The sequence below is a fragment of the Ochlerotatus camptorhynchus genome, unplaced genomic scaffold, assembly GCF_037179485.1.
Source record: "Ochlerotatus camptorhynchus isolate MF236.1 unplaced genomic scaffold, CSIRO-AGI_Acam_v1.1 ptg000243l, whole genome shotgun sequence".
In the NCBI taxonomy this organism is placed as follows: domain Eukaryota; kingdom Metazoa; phylum Arthropoda; class Insecta; order Diptera; family Culicidae; genus Ochlerotatus; species Ochlerotatus camptorhynchus.
Window position 1 is genome coordinate 618,986 of NW_027040733.1, and position 21,515 is coordinate 640,500.

Genomic DNA, 21,515 nt, shown 5'->3' on the forward strand with positions numbered 1-21,515 from the left:
AATTGTTAAAAACGTTGTCATCTATGGACGAATTAAACTTCAAGTTGACATGAATATATTAGTGGTTGTGAGCTTATCAGGAATCGTCCGGATTCAAGATGTATAGATGTATAGATAGTCAAGTACTCACGATCCACTAGTGTTGGTGAGTTATTTGCCGTTAATGTTCATGAAAAGTTCACTATTTTGCCATAAAAGGTGCCAAAACAAATAAGTTTACTGGTGGATTTGGCCAGATTTGGACCTGTTTCATACGACCGGAAGCTTTGCCATATTGATTTCCCAGTAAAGTGATGTAAATTTCATCGTCATAGTTCATTTTAGTAAACAAACTAACACTTCTTCCTTCTGTGACACCTGTATATAAGACGCCTAGGTTGGTGTTTGCGAGCCTTTTGAAAACCCGCATGTTCATATAAGTGGTCAAAATTACCAAATCTTTATCAATAAAATTATTTTTGTGCGTTTTGTTTTTCAATTTTACCACAATCAATAATAACTAATTTTTACATTTCCCATGCTTAATATTACTCTAAATAATTTTGGCCAGGTTTTTGCCCTAGTTACTCCCCTGTGCAGCGGCCTTTTGACGACTGTACTTTACTTCTCCGTTCTTTTCCATCACATTCTCAGTATAAACAAGTTCCAGGACTTTCTCTGACACCTAGCGCATCACGAGAAAATTTCTACTTGAGATGGAAATTCCAACTGGCCTGTGGAGAAAAAAAGGTGAACCAACTGAAGCGTGAAGTTAATTCGACCTTTTGAATCGGGTTCACTGTTCGCTAGAGAGTACTTCGGTTGGATTCCTCAATTTTAAATAACAGCCAGACGAAATTCCGATTTCATCATCCTCCTTGGTTAGGGAAAAGGACAATGCGAAGTCCTTGATGCTCAGTGTCTATAATAATTAAGCGTCTGGTCATGCGTTCGAACGTCGGGTACATCAGAGGAGGGTGGTCTGAAAGAATCGTCTAGAGCTCTTTATTTAATCTTGAACGGTTTCATGAAAAGTTTTTTTTTATATACATAAAAGGATGAATAACCACAAATCATAATAATTAAAACCCGATGCACAATATTAGTACCATCTCGGAAGAACAAACTGTTCACAATGAGTAAACGGTGTGGTGTAGAGCCGTTCCAGGCCAAATAACGAAAAAATAATCAAATTTTAGAATTTACCTCTCCGAAATCTATGAAACTTCTTGAGAGTTTGTAGAGGCCATTTTTACTCACGGCTATTTTTTTTAAATGGCGTGTTCGATATTTTTTAACAAATCAAGCACGTTCAAAATATATACTAATAGTTGATGTTCTACGATTTTGGTTAGTTTTTAAGTGTCCATTGGGTCCATTTTTGAAAAGTTAGCACTTTTGATAAGCTTAGCATATAAACATAAGTTAAACAATCCTAATGCAATTGTTTTATATTGAAGTTTTATATATTTGTTAAATTTTTTTAAATGCCTCAGAAGACATTTCGGTAAGATAAGCCGTTTTGTTGCTATGATTTATTAAAAAATATTGAATACGCCTTTTTGAAAAATTAGGCGTGAGTCTTGAAGGGACTGGCAGATCTATATAAAGATTTTTCGCAAGGAAAGATTAATTACTGATAGTTGCCTTTTACGACAGATTTATAAATATTCCTAGTGTGGGACAAATTGTCTCTAACGTGAGTCGATGAATCCCTTGAGTGGAACATCCAAAAAAAGTGTCTTCGTAGGCGATTTCATCCTTGAATGGTTTGCCTATTGCTTGAAAAATTCAACAAATTCAATCACCACATTAAATTACATTCCCCCTAATCGAACAATAATAATACAATTTCAAAATCCAATTGCCTATCCTGCAGCCCTCCCGTTGTCAGAAAATCGCAAATGGCACAGCTAGCGTCTGTAAGATTACAGCTACATAAACATAAGGTACCGGTACCGGAAAATCTACTATCCAGCCGCAAATAACGCAAATAACTGGCATTCTGCGTTTCCGCCCCCACGTCGTTGCGTTGCGTTGGTCGGATGGAATTTGAATAATCCACTTTTCCACGGAAAATGGCGTTGTTCCCCACAGAATCGTAAACCACCACCGTCATCATGCATCAGCCGGATGACAGATGCTTTTCGGAACATTAATGTTTACGGCACCGGATTAACTATCCCAATCCCAGCTGCGACTGACAAGGACAACCGGCACGTTGAGCGCATCAATCATTCGATTTACATCAGCTCACTATGAGTGATTTCTCCCTGCGGGGGTAGAGGGAATCATATCATCTTCAGTAAATGGCAGACCAGCACATGTCAGACCGTCATCTTCCCGTTTGGAAATGGCCAGATAAACCCAACAATGGAGCTCATTCACCATCGGTTTCGAGGTCGAAAACTCGATTATTTGCTCAGATGCAAATGGATAGCTTGATGACGTTCGTAGGTGCCGCTATCTTGGTCGATTAACGCTTGTGGCCTGAATTCAGCGGATTGGAATCGCTTATCGCAACTGTTGAGTAGTGTGCCTCTGCCCTCGATAATTTGAGAAAAGTACACGCAAAACAAATCTCTCTTACATCCCATTTAAGGTTGGATTTATAACAGCATCTGCATATGTTTCGTACAACACATGTAATGGCAGATCTTGCAATGGATGGGGAAGATGAATCTTTGTCGTTGATGGAAAAATTAATAAGATTTTGACGAAGGTTTTTTTAGGGATCAAATCTGTCAGTGACTATGTGACGAACAAATTTGTTAATATCGCGTGAAAGTCTGTCAATGACAATGACAAATCTCAGCACTGAGCATCATACATTTCCCGGTTCGGTGTCCAACAAATTTTGAAAGTTTCTATCATATCGATGACACGAGCTCCTAGCTGTTAAAGCTCTTTGTCGCTCTATGCCGGTTTGTTTAAAAATAGCAATATGAAGAAAGAAGAAGAAGAAAACAACAGAGGAAGAAACATTTACTGCTGGTTTGCCCTTTGTAGATAGCACCTGCAATGCAGCCTACGCTTTCATTCACTCGCCACGAAATTCCTACATATACAGTGTATTGCAAAATTGAGCGTACACCCGAATGGCCATTTTTTGAAACATATTCAATGTGTGATAGATTTTTAGAATATTGACTGGTGATTGATTTTTTTTATTGATTTATCAATAAAGTTTTGGACTTTATTGGTATGAAGTTTGAGTAATGTAAGTAAAATGCTCGATTTTCAACTTTTTTCGTCGTGGACGGATTTTTGTAAAATCAGTGGTATATGAAAGATCTTTATTGTGACTACAAATGAGCAACATTTCACAAAGTTTGGTTAATTGTAATTCAAGGAGATGTGATTTTTTGAGGAACAGGCTAAAACTTCTTGCACACTCAAACAAATAAGCCCAATGCGATACCAATAACCGATCAATGTTTGATAAGCCAGCAGCCAAAAATCTTCTTTTTAAGTTGTGCTCGTAGAGCTGTTTCTTCTAAAGTTCAAAAGGACAGTTGTACGCTCAATTTTGAGATTCACTGTAGGTATAACGAACGAGATAGTTGATCTGTGAATCGAACAAAAAGAGCGTGAAACGAATAAGAGATAGAGAATCCTTTTTTCAAGGACTTGGAGTCTTCCGCGTCAGTTAACATTGCCACCTTTGGGGAAACTCAAATTTATTTTACAATTGGTTAATTGTTTAACTTAACTTAAATTAATAAAAGATACTTTTATGTTCATGATGAGTTGTATTTTTTTTTAATTTTAATTGTTTTGTTAAACCTTAAATTAACTAGTTAAAACATCAGTTAAGTGTAGTTAATTTATTCAAAAATCCTGGGAAAAAATATTTACAATAGTTTCTTAGAAGAAGTAAATTTATAGATAAAACTCTTCACTATGTCTTCTAGATAACTTAACGTCCAACGTCAACAATTATCAAGCACGATGACATAGAAAAAAATATGCTTAAATTTTCTTAAAAATTGGAGAAAAAAACTGTTGTTTTAGATTTTCGATAGAATTTTTGAGTATTTTTAGAAATTTAAAAACGTTTTATTTTAACAAGCATAACATTGAAATGCTGGGTTATTTCGAACGTAATTTTCTCACATATATTGGTTCATCTACGTAAGTTTTAATTCCTATCCTTACGATTTGTTTTTGGCTATTATCGAAGACAACAAATCAAGAAGACTGACAACTTTTTCAGAATCCAAGCGACACATACAATGGCGCTGCGCTTGAGTGAAGGTGGAAGCAACGCATAGAAAAATGAGCAAATACACAAACCCTTCTTCTGAGGATGTAATCTTTGCTATCAAATTCGTTCGAAGCATTTACCTTTTAGCGGCAGATGACGCGATTGTATCTGTCTCATAGCGTTCGTATGAGAAATGGAAGAGTTGCCAGTCTTCTTGATTTGTTGTCTTCGCTATTATTTAAATTAAATAGTCAAATCATTTCTAGAAGCTAATGATCCTGTATGTTAATGAAGACCTTAGTCAGGGCTCTTAATTTCTTAAACAGACAGAAATCTCGAACATTCCTTCAAGATCTTAAGCAAATAAATACCAGAATCTTAAGATGACGATACTTAATTTATCTGGTTGAAGCATGTTTTTTTTCTATGGCAGAAATATCTTAAAATTTCTAAACAGTTCAGAATTATTAAAAAAGTTGTGTTTCCTCAAACGGAAATTATGAAAAATTTCTATTTGTAGGGTCATATTTTTTTCAGTGTCTTCAGTTTTTCCAACTCTGAAATCAATTTTCAACCTTTTTTCCGAGGGGGGCGACTCTATCTACGATGCAAAAAAGATTGTGTTTTGCTGTGGCTAGCTGCGCGCACGCTGAGTAGATAGAAAGAATATTGATGACGATTCTGAAGATTTCCTGCAAAAAATTGATGAGCGATGCAAGTAGATGCGACAAATGAAAGAAGATTGTTCGAAGATTGATTCGCTAGTGTGAGATTTGTTGACTATCTAAACTTGAGATTTAGATGTGTCGCCCCCCTCGCTTTTTTCCTAGTCCCAGGATTTCCAATTTTTCCGAGGGCTCTATGCCCCAGAGTTATAGTTATGTTTCTTCTATATCTGAGGTGTTAGTTTCCATCAGTTCGCTTCCATCTGTTTTCGAGACAGTCAGCAGCAGTTATACGTCTCGGTGTGGATTACGCGATGGTCTGTATAGTTCGGTGCGTTTTGGTCATTGCCTGCAGCTCGGTTGCTTTTGCCGTTGGAAGCAAAAATAAGTGGTGTGTAGAAGTGAAGAAAACGTTCAAATTAAATTTCCCCATGGTAGCACGAAACTAACAATGGGTGAAATTATCAATATTGTGAAAACACTGCTTACCGAATTTCAGCTGTTCTGCAGCAAAAATTGTTTGTTAGAAAGCACAATTCATAAATTTCAATTTTGAAGAATTAACTCTGTATGCATTGACGTATAATTCGTAAAAAATGTTTTATTATGTGAATTGAAAGGCAGTAGAGGAACGCTTATAAAGGGTGATACGGTCAAAATTTGGTCAAGGGAAAACGCGTGTAAATCGGTGAAATCTTTTATTTAAAAAATCAAATTAAATTTCTTTTTCAAGTTCAATTAGTATAAAATTCAGGAAAAATATTCAGTTAGGCTTCCGCTTTTCCAAATCCGAATTGCCTTACGCTTGACCCCTGCCATCAGATTTTGTACAGCCACCTTGTCCACCTTCTTCGCCGCAGAAAGCCAGTTTGCCTTGAACTGCTGCTCGCCCTTAGCAGTTTTTTTGGTCTTCTTTAGGTTCCGCTTGACAATAGCCCAGTATTTCTGAATTGGGCGGAGCTCTGGCGTGTTGGGAGGGTTCTTGTCCTTGGGAACCACCTGCACGTTGTTGGCGGCGTACCACTCCATGGCCTTTTTACCGTAATGGCAAGATGCCAAATCCGGCCAAAACAGTACGGAACAACCGTGTTTCTTCAGGAAAGGCAGCAGACGTTTATTCAAACACTCTTTCACGTAAATTTCTTGGTTGACAGTCCCGGAAGCTATGAAAATGCTGCTTTTCAAGCCACAGGTACAGATGGCTTGCCAAACCAGATATTTCTTTGCGAACTTTGACAGTTTCATGTGCTTGAAAACATCTGCTACCTTTCCCCTTCCTTTTGCCGTATAAAACTCCTGTCCCGGAAGCTGCTTGTAGTCGGCTTTGACGTAGGTTTCGTCGTCCATTACCACGCAGTCAAACTTCGTCAGCATCGTCGTGTACAGCCTCCGGGATCGCGCTTTGGCCGTCGTACTTTGTTTATCATCGCGATTTGGAGTCACTACCTTCTTGTAAGTCGATAGTCCGGCTCGTTTTTTGGCTCGATGCACGGTTGTAGACGATACACCCAGCTTATTTGCGGCATCTCGGAGAGAGAGGTTAGGGTTTCGCTTGAAACTACCGGCAACTCTCTTTGTCGTCTCAGCGGCTTCCGGTTTTCGATTTCCCCCCGATCCAGACTTCCTGGCTGTCGACAAACGTTCCCCAAACACTTTAATTACATTTGTAACGGTTGATTTGGCAACTTTTAGCGATTTTGCCAACTTTGCGTGCGAGTAACTCGGATTTTCGCGATGCGCGAGCAAAATTTTGATACGCTGCTCTTCTTGCTTGGACGGCATTTTGACAACTGAAGAGTGAATTCCAAAATCAAAATAGGAGCAACATTCTACACACACACACCTTCAAAATGAGGGGTTTTCAGGTTTTTTTAAATGCAAAATTGAAAGAAATACGTCAAGTTGATATTGACCAAATTTTGACCGTATCACCCTTTATTCAATATGTGCGAGAATATTTATTTAAAAAAAAAATACAATTAACACCGTCTACAACTAGAGGTTGCACAGACTGAACACTTAACACTAGACAACGGGCCCAACACCCAGTAGATCAGTAGCAATATTTCCTTTTTACGAAAAGTGCGAGCGGAAACGGGAATCGAATCCTTACTTCGTGGCACACACAATATGCCTGAACGATAGGTGACGCCGTTAACCACACGAAAACGAAGTCCATAATTACAACCGAAGATTCCGGACCGCGATCTACCGTTGATGATGGGGAAATATGGTTAAGTTAAGTGTGTCATCCGGGAGAAACTCCCTGTGGAGCTGCACTTCAACATGTACACAGGTGTATGAGATGTATATCGTCCCATCAATGTTTCAGCTAGGTATCTTCATATGAAATCCATACAGCTCTAGGGGGATAATATATGAATATGAAAAAGCAAATTCTCACCTCGTTGTATTTGCTCAATCGGAAGGGGAATATATTCTATGACGGCAATAAAAACATGAGTTTCTAATGCAACATGAAGGGGCGCCGAAAGAATTCCTGCCCAAAGCGGGAGACCCGGAAGCAGTCAGAAAGACAACAATGGAACAAAGAACAGAGCGGTAATAGCCTCTATAGTACAAATACATATACGATGTTGTAGCGACTGGAGAGGCAATGCTAGACAACATAATAAGGAAACAGAGGAATCAGTTGAGGTGCTAAATCAAACAATTGCTGTCAAAGCAAAAGAATACTGTGCATGTCATAAGATAACCGACTAACCAACGAAAACGAGAAATAAAGATGAAAAGTTAACAATTCACGTGGTATATGGAAAGCTCCTTAAGAAAATTGTGGACACAGAATAAAACAGGAGCAAAAGAAAAATCGCTTTACAAGAAAAATAAGAACAAATCAAGAGTGTTTTCTCAGACATTTTTTAATCTTACTTTCTAAATACACAATACATGTTTCTGTATCCGAGAACTCAAAGCATTTTCAAAATATCCAAAACATTGTTTTTAAAGATTCTCGATTTTTTTTATCAAGATTGCAATTTTTTTAATGCAAGAGTTCTCAATTACTTGTTAGAATCAACCTATTAATTGCCAAATTCGAATGACTATATCTTAATCTATTTTTTTGACACGTTCCGGTTGCTTCCAGGGAAGTGTTCAGTTTCTGACGGGGGTCAAAATCAACCATACTTATATTACATAAGAATTCAAAAAGAAATTCAATGACAGTCATATCGAGTATCCAAGACGAAAGACATTATTTATCTCTTTGTCTCAGACGTCATTTCGATCAGAAGTGCCATTACCGCTATTGCTATAATTTCGAAAATTTTACAAGATCCAAAATGGTTGAATTTTAGCAAAAATGTGAATAATTACCCATAACAAACAATTATGCAATGTTTGATGTAAATCGCAGAAGATCGAGTTTTTTCCGATTCGTTATTTGGCGCTCAAAAGCTAAATTTCGTATATTAACAGTTTTATGGTACATATGACGACCAATTGACTTGCCCTGTCTAAACCCAGCTTAAGCGGTGAGTAAAGTCTAGAACGCATAAAAATTGGTCCTACGTTTTTAAATATTTCTCTTTCATCTGAGCAGAAGTTACTCTTTCTCTGAGTGAGATTAAACGGCCGTGCATGCAATTTTTGCTTAAAGCGTTTTACTGACATCTGTCCCTGGAAAAAAAATTTTCAAGCCTATTCGCGGAAAACGTTTTGCAAAGTCACAAAAACGTGAGCCAAATTTATTAGGTGGTTCGTGTCTGACAAATTATTTGAATCTAGATAAAAAAAAATTCCTACACGCTATTTCGAGGCTACTCAGTGACTGGGTAGATCGCACTCATTTTTGCATGCTGTATGAAGTTGTCAAAAAATGAGTGAACTGGTTTTGCTCCGATGAGTGGAATCTACCCATTTCGGTTAGTAATGCCGGCAAGAAACGAAGACGAGGCAAGGGATCCGGACGTATTACTCCCAAGGATTTGAACAAAGGACAGGTGCTTGGTTTCGGTAAGGCCAACATTGTATGGCCAGGATTGTCAGCGTGGATTATTCGAGGTCGAGAGCTTGTCCAACAGCAGCAGCTTCCGGAAGATAAGGAGCGGGAAGCCAAGCTCAAGAAGATTCGCGATGAGTCCCTCAGTCCCCTTGAGCGAGGTTGGTCTGGATATAAAATGCCTAGCCATAGTATAAGACCGCCGTATGCAGTTAGAGCGGACCAGTTTGAAGGATTCGACACCAAATGTTTGGAACTGAAGACCGTTGTCAATATGAAGGGCAATCTTAGTCGGAAGAGACGTCATCATCTGAGTAACCGTTACCCATTTCATCCATTAGCACGTTTACTCAATTTTGAGTAAATGCATGTTTACTCATTTTTGAGTAACTTCCCTTTTGGCTGAACTGAGTGATTTTCGACTAAAAAATGAGTAGCATCATTTACATTACATTTACAATGTTGGCCTTACCGAAACCAAGCACCTGTCCTTTGTTCAAATCCTTGGGAGTAATACGTCCGGATCCCTTGCCTCGTCTTCGTTTCTTGCCGGCATTACTAACCGAAATGGGTAGATTCCACTCATCGGAGCAAGTTCACTCATTTTTTGACAACTCCATACAGCATGCAAAAATGAGTGCGATCTACCCAGTCACTGAGCAGCCTCGAAATAGCGTGTGCTTCTCAAATTCAATTAGTTTTTGAAATCAACAAAAATATTCTCACTCTATTGATTAATTGATCTTAGTTGGTTAGTTAATGGCACCAAGAAATGTGCAAAATATTGCGATGCACTCGATTATTATTTTGCACGTAAATCGAATCAAAAGTAAAAGTCTAGTGAAATGCTAGCTTCTAGCAAGGGTTGCAAGCTAATTTAGGTACAAATACCTGCTGCTGAATTGTATTTTGTTTTCTACGCCCATCTCGCCTATAGTCGCTATATTCATAGTCTGGCGGATAGAATTTCGATCTATCATAAAGCGGAACCAATTCAATATATTTTAGACCAACAGCTTTCAGTCACGAGATAAAGGTTTCAGAAGTTTTGCTATGCTATTGCTAGCTGATGTGCTCTTTTCTGTTGTTGGTCGTGATTTGCTCGATTGGTTCCGATAATTGACAGCTCAATTGGTTCCCGAGATTCTATCCGCCAGACTATGAATATAGCGACTATAATATCGCCCTCTGAGTATTTCTAATTTTCACAGGTCCGATCGCTGCGCATTTTAATCAGCCGTTATAGATTTTTGCACAAAAGATGAATTTAAGATTCCTGTCGGTTTGTCGGTGGTAAGAGTTAAGTCTTTTTCCAGATTTTATAACACTCTTACCCGATGAAACTCTCGAGAGACGTACCTACATACCACCCTAGTGCCGCATCACAAGGATAATAAGGTGAATGCTATCTGTACTTTGCAATGGAGCACTTTTCCGCCCACTACGTTGCAATTTCTCTTCCGTTCCATTCTCCATCCAAAGGGGATAGGTAAGTATTTACTATACACTTTTGTACCCATTTAGGACGAATGAGTGGAAAACAAGAAAACAGCACATCATCATCTACCCACATTGCTTTCGAATGTGTACAGAGCAAAGCGCAAACATCAGTTCGTCGCCGTCATCGTTGGGAAAATCACATATCGTTAGGATCAAATCAATAGTAGGTATTATGAAGCGAAAGCATATGGGCGGAAGGATGGGTCCATATCCCAATCAGATAAAAGTGCTATTTTCGTCCTTTCACTATAAGAAAACGTGTGTCCGTCTGTTGCTCGTGCAGTTTGGTCGAGAGAAGCTCATCGATCTTGATTATCATCAAAATGAATAGACTGCAAGGAAACAGGACCCTGGGATCTCAGAATTTAGGTTAAGTGTTGATGAACGATAAAGGTCACCAAACTTGGCTCACGTCTGCTTGCCTGTGATAACATTTCGCAGTAGGAAACATGACTGGATGTTCAAAGAATCATATATATGGTATACATATACGATGTTAGAATACACATGAGAACCTGTCGAGGTACGTATCAATATAGTAATTAAGAGAACTCTGTTGTTGTTTAATTAAATAAAGATTAATCAACTATATTCGGATTTCCTAGTCCCTCGTGTGAAACGATAACGTGTCGAACCAGCAGTTTAAAATAGTCAAAGCAAAAATTGCAAACTTGCGATAACAATTATACCGCACATAAAAGTGCCACGCGAGTCGTCGTCATACAGAGTCGTCGATTACAGAGCAGCGGAAGCTTATCGGTTCCACTGAGCTACATTGATTTAGGGTGATGTCGTATTTGCTGATGACAGGGACACTGATGAACGAGGAATTATTGAATCACGTTCCGTGTATCGGTAAGTGATAATCAGTTTGTAATTAGCGACTGAGTACGATCTATCGATGCCTGCATAACAAATATTTATGTCGGTCAAACCCTGATTCACGACACAAATGCCATACGACGCATTCGAAATGGCTATTCGAAGAAGCGCGGTGTGTGGATGGTGAAAGATGAAATTAAGCTGAGCCTTAGATCAGGGGCATCTTGCTCTAATCTTTGTGCTCTCTTATGATCGCTTACGAACTGGGACAGCCCTCTCTCCAATCGAAACTTTCAAGGACATCGATTACGTCGAGGAATCACAGTGTTGTCAGTTTAACCGATGCTAAAAGGGTGTTTCTGAGGCCAGCATCGCAAAAGTTGTGTGATTTTATTAAAATGAATAAAAAGGCAGTTAGGCTTGAGCTTGAGCTCATAAAACTATAGTTTCAAAAAGAAATGTCTGAGTTTATCAACAAATATTTAGGCCCTAAATTAAGACATTTTCATTAGAATAAGTGAGCTGAAAAAAAAACACTTCGCTCTTGACGATTTTATGGCTGTCCTTCATTAGCCAGAACTGTACTGCTAAAACTAGTCGAGCCCTCAGATAGTTGTCTGCTATGGTTAATGGCATGTGGAGCAATTTAGTTAGTTGTTTGTTCTTCTTTTGATGACTGTGCAATTAAATTGAATTGTGGAATCTTTGAAAACGCAAGACATAATTTAAAATTTTAATCTGAAAAAATATACTAAAAACCAACAACTGTATTTTATACGAACTATTAGAGGAAAGGTAATTTTTCTTTTAAAATCAATATATTGTATGTGGTAGAAGAGGTAGAAAATGTAACGCAATGGTTCTCTTTTGGATATTCCCCCTCTTATTCGCAGGAGTTTCTAAACTAATGTTAAGTCTTTTTGAACATCTCAGAGAACACTTCAGAGGGACTATAGAGCCAATGAAAAGAAGCTGAGAATCAGGTAGAACTTCTGAGAGGTTCAACGAAACACAAATAGGCTCAGTTTACTTCAAAGATCTTAACAGTGCTTAAAAAAGGATCACAGCTGTCGAAGCAGCAGCAGTTGAATTGCAATTTAGGTAATTGTAAAAAATAAGGTGCACCCTTTGTTTTCTCTATCCAAATGGAAGTGCGAAGCCAACCATGGGCGATATTGTCAATTTCGTGAAATAATTGACTGCAAATCCTGTTGACATGGTTGCAGAGGAGAAGGCGAGCATCATCAACTATAAATCTGAAACAAATATGCATTATATCCTGATGCGTTACTCGGAGCCATTGATTTCTTATTATGCTAATGGAAAGCATTGGAGATACGGATATTGCTTGCGTGGGCCCACCTTCAATACGTACGAGTTTACGATTTCTCGCGCAACACGAGAAAAAGGCCTATCATTGTTGATCGATTCTCTTTATCGATTTTCTCTATCGCGAATAACCTGACTGCAAAAGAATTTCCCATTCAGTATGTTGTTTAAAGTGCAAGCTAACATCACCTTCTGTCGAACTGTGCTGCGAGCTTAGCGAGAAGTTCGTTTGCCATGGTAAACCAAAAAGAAAGATGATGAAGAGAATCGATCAACGAGGATAGGCCCTTTTAAAATGTTACGCGAGATTTAACGTTGGTGCTGGGGAAATACGGGAAAGTGAAGCGTGTCATCAGAAAGAAATTCCTAGTGGAGATGGGTCTCGGTTTGTATACAAGTCTGGGAGTGGTGAGGAGGACGAGAAAAAAGAGATTCCCTCCTTGCTTAATTTCCTCAATCAGAAGGGGGATATATTTTATGCTGAATGCCCAGAAGCAACAAGTCGAAGGACAAAACCAGGACATAGAAAAGAAACAGCAGGATGAAGAACACGTACGCTGGTGTGGTGGCTACTGGAAGTGCATCGTTGTGCAACAACGGTAAGTAAGCAGTGGAAGAAGTTGAGGTGCTTGAAGAAAAGGTGATGAAAATGAGCAGAACAGTAGAGAGGAAGCAAGGGATGTCCAGAAACAGCAGACGCATGTTGTCAGACATAATAATGACGAGTATTATTTCGCAAAGGACTTCCAGTATTCGGGATAGTGAACTATACTGGGAAGGAGCGGATAAAAGACGAATAGGAGGTCGAGCGGCTGGTGATACGGAAGAAAAACGATTGGAAGAAGAAAGGGGATTGAACTCAAGCATTCCAGGAAAACTAAGAAGAACTCTTAAATAATGTTTCTTATGAATATTTGTTGTTTATTATTATGAAATAATTCACTGTTTTTCGGCTCCGTAGAGACTTTTTGAAATACACCAATTAAAAAAAAAACAAATATCTGCTAACTTCAGACTTCGGAGAGGTTCAGAGAGCTTCGGAGGTGTCCAACAAGCACCGGACGCGTGCATACATCTTAATTGGTGTTAAGGAAATAGAATTTAGAATTGTGTAGGTATACCGCTATTCTCAATAAAACTACATAGATGTTCAGTATTTTTTTGCGACAAACTCTGTACAATAACAGCTTTACGGTGAATGAGTAAAACTCAGTAAAATTACCGAGATTTCAGTATTCATTATGTTTTACTGAACAGTCATCAACGAAATTCCAAAATTGCTGATCTTACCAGTAAGCCAACTTGCTTGCGTCATCCTCTTCCGTTTCACCTAGCGCACTTGACATTGGAAATCTCTGTGTGATAACCGAAAACTTTTGTGAAAATAAGTGAAACATCTGGAAGCCAACGCAGGACTGCAGAAAATTTCACGGCATTGGGCAGTTTATGCACTCCGGCATCGACTTCCAGATGTATCACTGATTTTGAAGCTAAAATATTAACTAAAATTGCTTGTTTCAGAGCTCCAGACATGAACACGCAATCCGGCATAGCAAAAGAAGTACCAACCGGCCGAACCACTAGGAAGCGTTAAACATGTGAACTCCCACTCAGTCCCTAAAAAAATAGAATCTTTTTAATTCTACTATGGAACCCAAAAAAGCATTCTAGCAGTTAATAAATTAATAAATAAATAATAAATTCTTAATTAATAAATTTAATAATAAATCAAGGTTAATAAATCATCTTTTTTTGTGAATTTACTGACTTATTCATCAAAATACTAAAATATCAACATTGAAAAACCCAGAACAAAAAAACAAATAACTAACTGATGTAGACTTCAATTATTTAGTGAATTTTTGACAGTTATAAGATTCTGCGATTTACGGAGTTTTCAGTTAAAGTTAAACTACTGGGTTGATTACTGAAAACTCTGCTGGTTAAACACCCAGTAAAATTTTACCGATTTCGGTAATCTAAAATCTGTGTGACTGGTACATCTACCCTACTATATAACTGCTACTACTACTAATTGAAAATCGATAGTCACTAATTATCTGTCCTTCTGTGAATCCCTTCACCGGGTACTTTCATCAACAAACAGGCATAATTACAACGCATTGAATATTTCTCACTGTAAAACATCGTATCAAGAGCACTAACGCCATCTGTTGACTACACTGTAACGGGCATATGGCAGTAGTGTGTAAACGTCAAACGCAAGGAAATCGACGATGCGCGCCACACTTGACGGTACTACCATAGAGGTAACTCTAAGACTAGTAGGTCCCGAAGAAACGTGCTCAACTTTTTGGCTCAGCTCTGGTACTATCTTCGGTCCCAAGCTAATCGATTCACCCCTCGAAACATAGGAAAATCCACTAACCCCTCATTTTATCTGTCAAACTTTCATAGCGAATCAAAACAAACAGAGTGTAGTACTAGAATTTTGACTAGAATGGGGTACGTTAATAGATTTGCTTGGGACCAATAGGCTAGTCAAGTAGTGAGCTAATTTAAAATCGTTAGTTTCGTATTGATTGTTGGTACTACCAACTAATAAACATTTAAATTTACCGATAAATACGCGCTCTATGAACAACTTGCGAGTGTTATTTATGTATGTTCATCTGTGCAACAAACATTGAATGCTGAATAAGAGTTTATTCAGGCAAAAATATGCTTCTTCAGACAACAAAGTGCTTATTCAGCTATTATCAACTCAAATTGTTTGTGGGTATAGGCCTACGCTTTAGTGAGGCAACTAGCCATTGGTCTTAATAGAGATTAGTTACGTTTAACCGAAGACAACAAATCAAGAAGACTGGCAACTCTTCCATTTTCTCATACGAACGCTATGAGACAGATACAATCGCGTCATCTGCCGCTAAAAGGTAAATGCTTCGAACGAATTTGATAGCAAAGATTACATCCTCAGAAGAAGGGTTTGTGTATTTGCTCATTTCTCTATGCGTTGCTTCCACCTTCACTCAAGCGCAGCGCCATTGTATCTGTCGCTTGGATTCTGGCAAAGTTGCCAGTCTTCTTGATTTGTTGTCTTCGGTTGACGCACGCACACGCAGCGGGTGCATCACCGTGTAAAGTTGTTTATTATTTTCCTCTGACTAAACTAAAAAATGTATGAAATTAGATCTGTCAAAATGAGTTGGACAGTGATTTGATATGTACACGGCCAACTACAACAACTCAGCGACTGAATTCAATTGATTCATACCTTTTCCTTCCACACAGAACTTACTCTTATTTGAACTGCAGTTACTCATAGCTAATAAGTAACTAAGGCTCTGAACCATTTAGCGATTTTTTTTTAAGTTTTGGTTAAAATTTGACAGATGGAAAGTTATCGATTAACCCTGCTATCCGAGCGTGGGTATTTCTGACAGACAAGAAGTTAAATCTTGACAACCGTGGCTGATTTCTGCTCGAAAACCGATCGATCTGTAACACAGGGATTTTCGTACATAAGAAATAACATTAGAAATGTCACTTTTATACCCCGTTCACATTACAGCCTATATCACGTAATATAGGCTCTCTTGCAATGAGCACTCATACATAGGATTTCCAGTGAAAACTAGATGTACGAGTGCCCATTGCAAGACAGCATATATTACGTGATATAGACTGTAATGTGAACGGGGTATTAATCACGAGTTAAATTTAACTCGGCAAATGGTTCACAGCCTGAGTAAGTTTCGTAGGGAAAGAAATGCTCTGAGTCTCAATTGAATTCAGTCGCTGAGTTATTGTAGTTGGCCGTGTATTTTCCTCGGATTTCCACTAACACGCTCTCACATATCGCAACAATTCAACCGGCAATGAAAATCTCTATTGAGGAACTCAATTGATGCTAAGGCTCTGAACCATTTGGTGGGTTATTTTAACTTTTGGTTAAAATTTGACAGAAAGTTATCGATTAACCCTGCTATCCGAGCGTGGTTACTTCTGACAGACAAGAAGTTAAATTTTGACAACCTTGGCTAAGTTCTTCTCGAAAACCGGTTGATCGACAGCTCAGGGATTTTCGAACATAGAAAATAACTTTCGAAATGTCACTTTTAACCACGAGTTAAATTTAACTCGGCAAATGGTTCACAGCCTAAAAGTACTGTGTTCAGTTTATTGACGTTCGAACCACACTAGAAGCATATGTCGTTTTCGTTTTTACTACACTACACCGGTGTAGTGTAAGCAGCAATAAGCGCGAGTCATTGACAGCTCATCAACATTTGTTTGTAAACAAAGGTGCAACCGATAGCTACACCCTGAAATTTTTCGGTGTTCGGCGGTGTAGCACCGGTGTAGCTACACCGCAAAAACGAAAACGACAATAGAGATTGCTGAAGTATGATTGTGTCAGTGATTTGTTTTCATCGGGAAAATTTTCCGATATGAAGTTTTTTTTTCCCGATGAAAACATTTTGCGTATAAGTATACGTGACGTAGTGTGCGTACGATAAACGTCAGCAATCTCAATAGGCTCTCGCATTAGTAGAGCAACTAACCTTGAGTTTTTAACGGGCTTCAATAAAATTGAGAATCAATGAACCCGCTCTAGCTCGATGTCAATTATACAAGGTCTAGCCCAACCGGCTTATTGGTATTAGTGAAATGTGAAAATGTCTAGTGGTGGTTGTATTTCATCGCAATGTTTATTTTTTTTACACGAAACAGCTGTTTTCTGTGACGACACGTCTGCTAATCGCAGTATAGAATGTTGTGCTGCCGTGACATCGGCATTCGCTTGCTCAGCAATGTTTACAATATTTTTGCTGCTAACACTAGCAAGCTGCCTGTTGTTCCAGACCTTGTATGATTGACATCGGTCTTCGACGGTATCACAAACATCATCTTCAGAAGAACTTGCGGAGATAAAAGATGTCGGGTTTCGACCAACTGTTGCCTGTTAATACGGTTAATACATTTTAAAACTAGTAGAACATATAGATCCGCTAAAGTAAAATTCATATTTTTCAGACTACAGTCGACTTTCGCTCGTTGGGCTAAACCCATAACCCACTTAGTGAAAGGCTTTCGTTAGTTGGGCTGAGCTTTCAAGCCAAAAATTGGTAGAGGGATACACCGATTGATTATTGTCATCACAATCCTTGAGCAACTATCCAAATTGCAGGACTGTTGCAAGATTTTCTAAATTTGATCCGCGAAATCCGCGACTTCAAATACTAATCCGCGACAAAAAAAGAACTGTTTTCATTGTCTAAAAATAGCATTTGTATACCACTGCATGGCATTTCAAGCTTATATAGTAGCATATTAGATTTTTGCCAGCTCTCAACTTAGTGTTCTTTGAAGTACTTTCACATTTTAATTGAGAGCTTTCTATGCCTGTACCATCCTATGCCAAATAAAGTAGAGAAATTTTCCAACCGGAAAATTAATACACCGGACGGGAATCGAACTCAGTCGCCTCCAGCATGGACTTGCTTTGTAGCTGCGCCTTTACCGACTGAGCTAAAGGAGTATCGTTTGTAATCTTTGAAATTAAAAAAAATTACATTATATCATCTTCAGTTATTTATGTATAGTATAAATTCTGAGTAATTAGTGAACATAATAAAACACCCTTACATTATGAGATTCTATTGAATAATACAGGCCTAGATTTGATGAAGCATAATTTAAAAAAATGCATTTTCATTTGAAATGCAAATTTTCTTAAAAGTTAACCTTTGCGTCTCTGAAGTATTTTGCTGTGCTAAATGTTGTAGTTAATTTGGCTCTAGTTTTCTCAATTTTGTACCGATTCAAACCAAATACCCTGCACATAATCGAGAAATTACCAGAGTTTCATAAGTCACACTTGCTGGTCACGTCACGGTTGTGTATTTACACGGATATTCCTTGGGTTCTGTCCAATCGTGAGACATTTTTTTTTATTTTATTTCTAATGTGAACCTAGCACTTTTTGTTGTCAAATAATAACCGAATCGTATATATGTGACTTTATGGGTCATGCACGACTTATTACTATGTATACCGGAAATTATAGGTTTTCCAAATCGTCCAGGACATCAGTTGATTTGTTCTACTAGATCAACCAAGACTGCAATAATGTCTGTAGTATCGAAAAATGTCCAATCAGATTCAAAGTTTCTATGTGGATCATGCATGATCTATTTCCGAGTAATCCAGATGTTCAAGGTTCTTCAAATCGGCCTGGAGTTCAGATAATTTGATCTACTAGATCAACCGAGATTGGGACAATGACTTTACTATCGAAATATTTCCAGACAGATGCACAGTATATATGGGGATCATGCATGAACTATTGTCATGTATACCAGATGTTTTAAGTTCTCCAAATCGTTCTGGAGTTCAGATGATTTATTCTACTAGATTAACCATGACTGGGATAAAGTCTGTAGTATCGAAATATATCCAAACAGATTCATAGTGTCTATATGGATATATGGATAACGTTTAATCATTTCCACGTATACCAGATGATCTAGGTTCTCCAAATCGTCCTGCAGTTCAGATGATTTGTTTAACTAGATCAACAAAGACTAGGATAATATCTGTAGTATCGAATTATCGATTTGGAAATCCTAGAACCACAGACAAACAGACGTAACTCTTTGAAAAAGTTTTTCTTGAAAACATTGTATCTCAAAACATAGGACCTCAGTAACGACATCTCTCGGGCTTCTCGCGGAAAACAAGCTTGCTCGCTAACTCGCAAACAATATTGCATAAAAGTTCTATAAAATGTATAGAAACGTCAAAGTGATCCGATGCCAGCGCTGCGGCGAGTAGTTCGCGGAACTGATAATATTCAAATCAACCGTTAAATGCGTGAACGAAGATACACAATGAAGTGTTGATCCACATAGACACTGCAAATTTGTTTGGGCCTATTCCGATACTACAGATAGTGAAGTAGTCTCGGGTGATCTAGTAGAAAAATAATCTAATCTCCAGAATGATTTCAGAACTTATAACATCTTGTATACGTAGCAATAGGTCGGGTACAATCCACATAGACACTTTGAATCGGTTTGGACATATTTCGATACTACAGACATTATTGGAGTCTTGGTTGATAAAGTAGAACAAATCAACTGAACTCCAGGACGATTTGGAGAACCTAGAATATCCGGTATACATGGCAATGGCTCGCATATATACGATTCGTTTATGATTTGACAACGAAAAATGCTATGTTCATATTGGAAAAAAGGAATTCTGGAATCGAGATCATTTCTCGATTATTTGCAGGGTGTTTGGTTTGAACCGGTAAAAAATTGAGAGCCAAATGAACAACAAAATTGATGACAGCAAAATAATCCGGGACGGAAAGATTACAATGAATTCCACAATTTTTGTGACAGCATATCAGTCCCATCGCGATTTTCGCGACATCATTTAATGTTTCCGCGATTTTCGTGACTGAAAATTCAAATCCGCGACAAAACCGCGAAAATCGCGAAATCCGCGAAATTCGCGAAATCCGCGCCTGTTGTAACAACCCTGAAATTGTTCATCCATTGAACCCCTCGAAAAGGAATCAGCACTGCCAGAAATGACGTTTGACTACGATTTAGGCTCTGAACCATTTGGTGGATTATTATAACTTTTGGTTAAATTTTGACAGATGGAAAGTTATCGACGAACCCTGCTACCCGAGCATGGTTATTTCTGACAAACAAGAAGTTAAATTTTGACAACCGTGGCTCGAAAATCGGTCGATCGACAGCACCGGGATTTTCGAACATAGAGAATAACTTTCGAAATGTTACTTTTAACCACGAGTTAAATTTAACTCGGCAAATGGTTCACAGTCTTAGGTGGGCTACAGCCCAACTAACGGGAGCCCAACTAAAACTAAATTCAAGATAGCCCAACGAGCGAAATTTAACTGTAATGGACTACGCTTCTAATAACAGCTCTGCTGCTGTGTTGTCTAATCGGTATATGCACAAACAACAATGTTACTGGAAAAACCGGTTCCCTATGAAGACTACGCTCCAGTTCAACATATCTTAAGTACGTGACCGTAGTAAAGGTGAACGTAAAGCGTAGCGCTTTTTTCTGTTTCTTGTTTGTCAACATCAAACGACGAGTTTAAGTTAAAAGAAAATAATAGTAATTGAAAGTAATCAAGTTCAAGTTTGTTAGGAAACTTCCGAGAACCACCGTAAACTATGAGCAAGCAATTTTGGCAACACTTCCCGCGTGCGGAACATTCCTTGATGGATGGGAATAGGAACCAACCAGCTGCTAGCAATTCCCGTGCGTGTGCAGCCGCTGTTCAACCTTCAAGCAGCTTGCTGCAAAGTAACCTTGGCTAGCACTCCCTCACCCCCACCCCCCGCCCACCTAATTGACCGCTGCCGCCTTATGCTTACCTTGTACGGGATAACTTTTGGCATCAAAAAGGGAAACCGTCCCACCGCCGTGCTACTGCTCTCCGCTAATCCATTGGCGAGCTTTGCCAGCAGCGCAACAGATAGAACCACCAGGGTCGAGGCTACCATATGGAAGTTTCCCAGCTTGGTCTGCATTTTTCTCACAGCGATTTCCGACAAACAAAACACAATGAAAATTTACGCGGATAATGGCCTTCTTTACTTCGATTCTGATGACAGCACTTTCTGAGCTTCACAGCACTTGCACCTTGATGCTTCTTCTATTCTTCCAATCCACCATCAGGGAATCACCAGACCATTCACAAAATGATTATCACTAGCAGCAAAAACCCCGCAAGCTGACAACTCACACATTTTCCATGGTTTTCACCTTCCAGTATAAAAATGCCCACGTCTTCTGTTTACGCAGTTGACGGTCAGATTGTCCACTCAAGATTTTTTTAAAAATGCAGAAAAATTTACCTTCTAACCTCGCGGAATCGTATCTGACAAAAAAAAAACAAGATTTACACTAATGAATTTCTATCGAGGAGTTTCGCGTCTTGACCGTGCCAGATTCAAAAGTTATCTGCGAGCGACTGCGAGCGACGATGCTCTGATGGGGTTTTATGCTTGCTGCCTCACCTCTCTTGCTC

General features: G+C 38.6%; 1 protein-coding gene across 1 annotated transcript in view; it reads right to left on the reverse strand.

Moving 5' to 3' along the window:
- The window catches only part of Phm (Peptidylglycine-alpha-hydroxylating monooxygenase), a 55,679-nt gene extending 34,234 nt beyond the window's left edge, over positions 1–21,445 (reverse strand). The window contains exon 1 of the mRNA XM_065226013.1: positions 20,860–21,445. Coding sequence (XP_065082085.1) covers positions 20,860–21,015 — 156 coding nt within the window. The 5' untranslated portion in view covers positions 21,016–21,445. The remainder of the gene's footprint in view (positions 1–20,859) is intronic.
- Between the last annotated feature and the right edge of the window lie 70 nt (positions 21,446–21,515).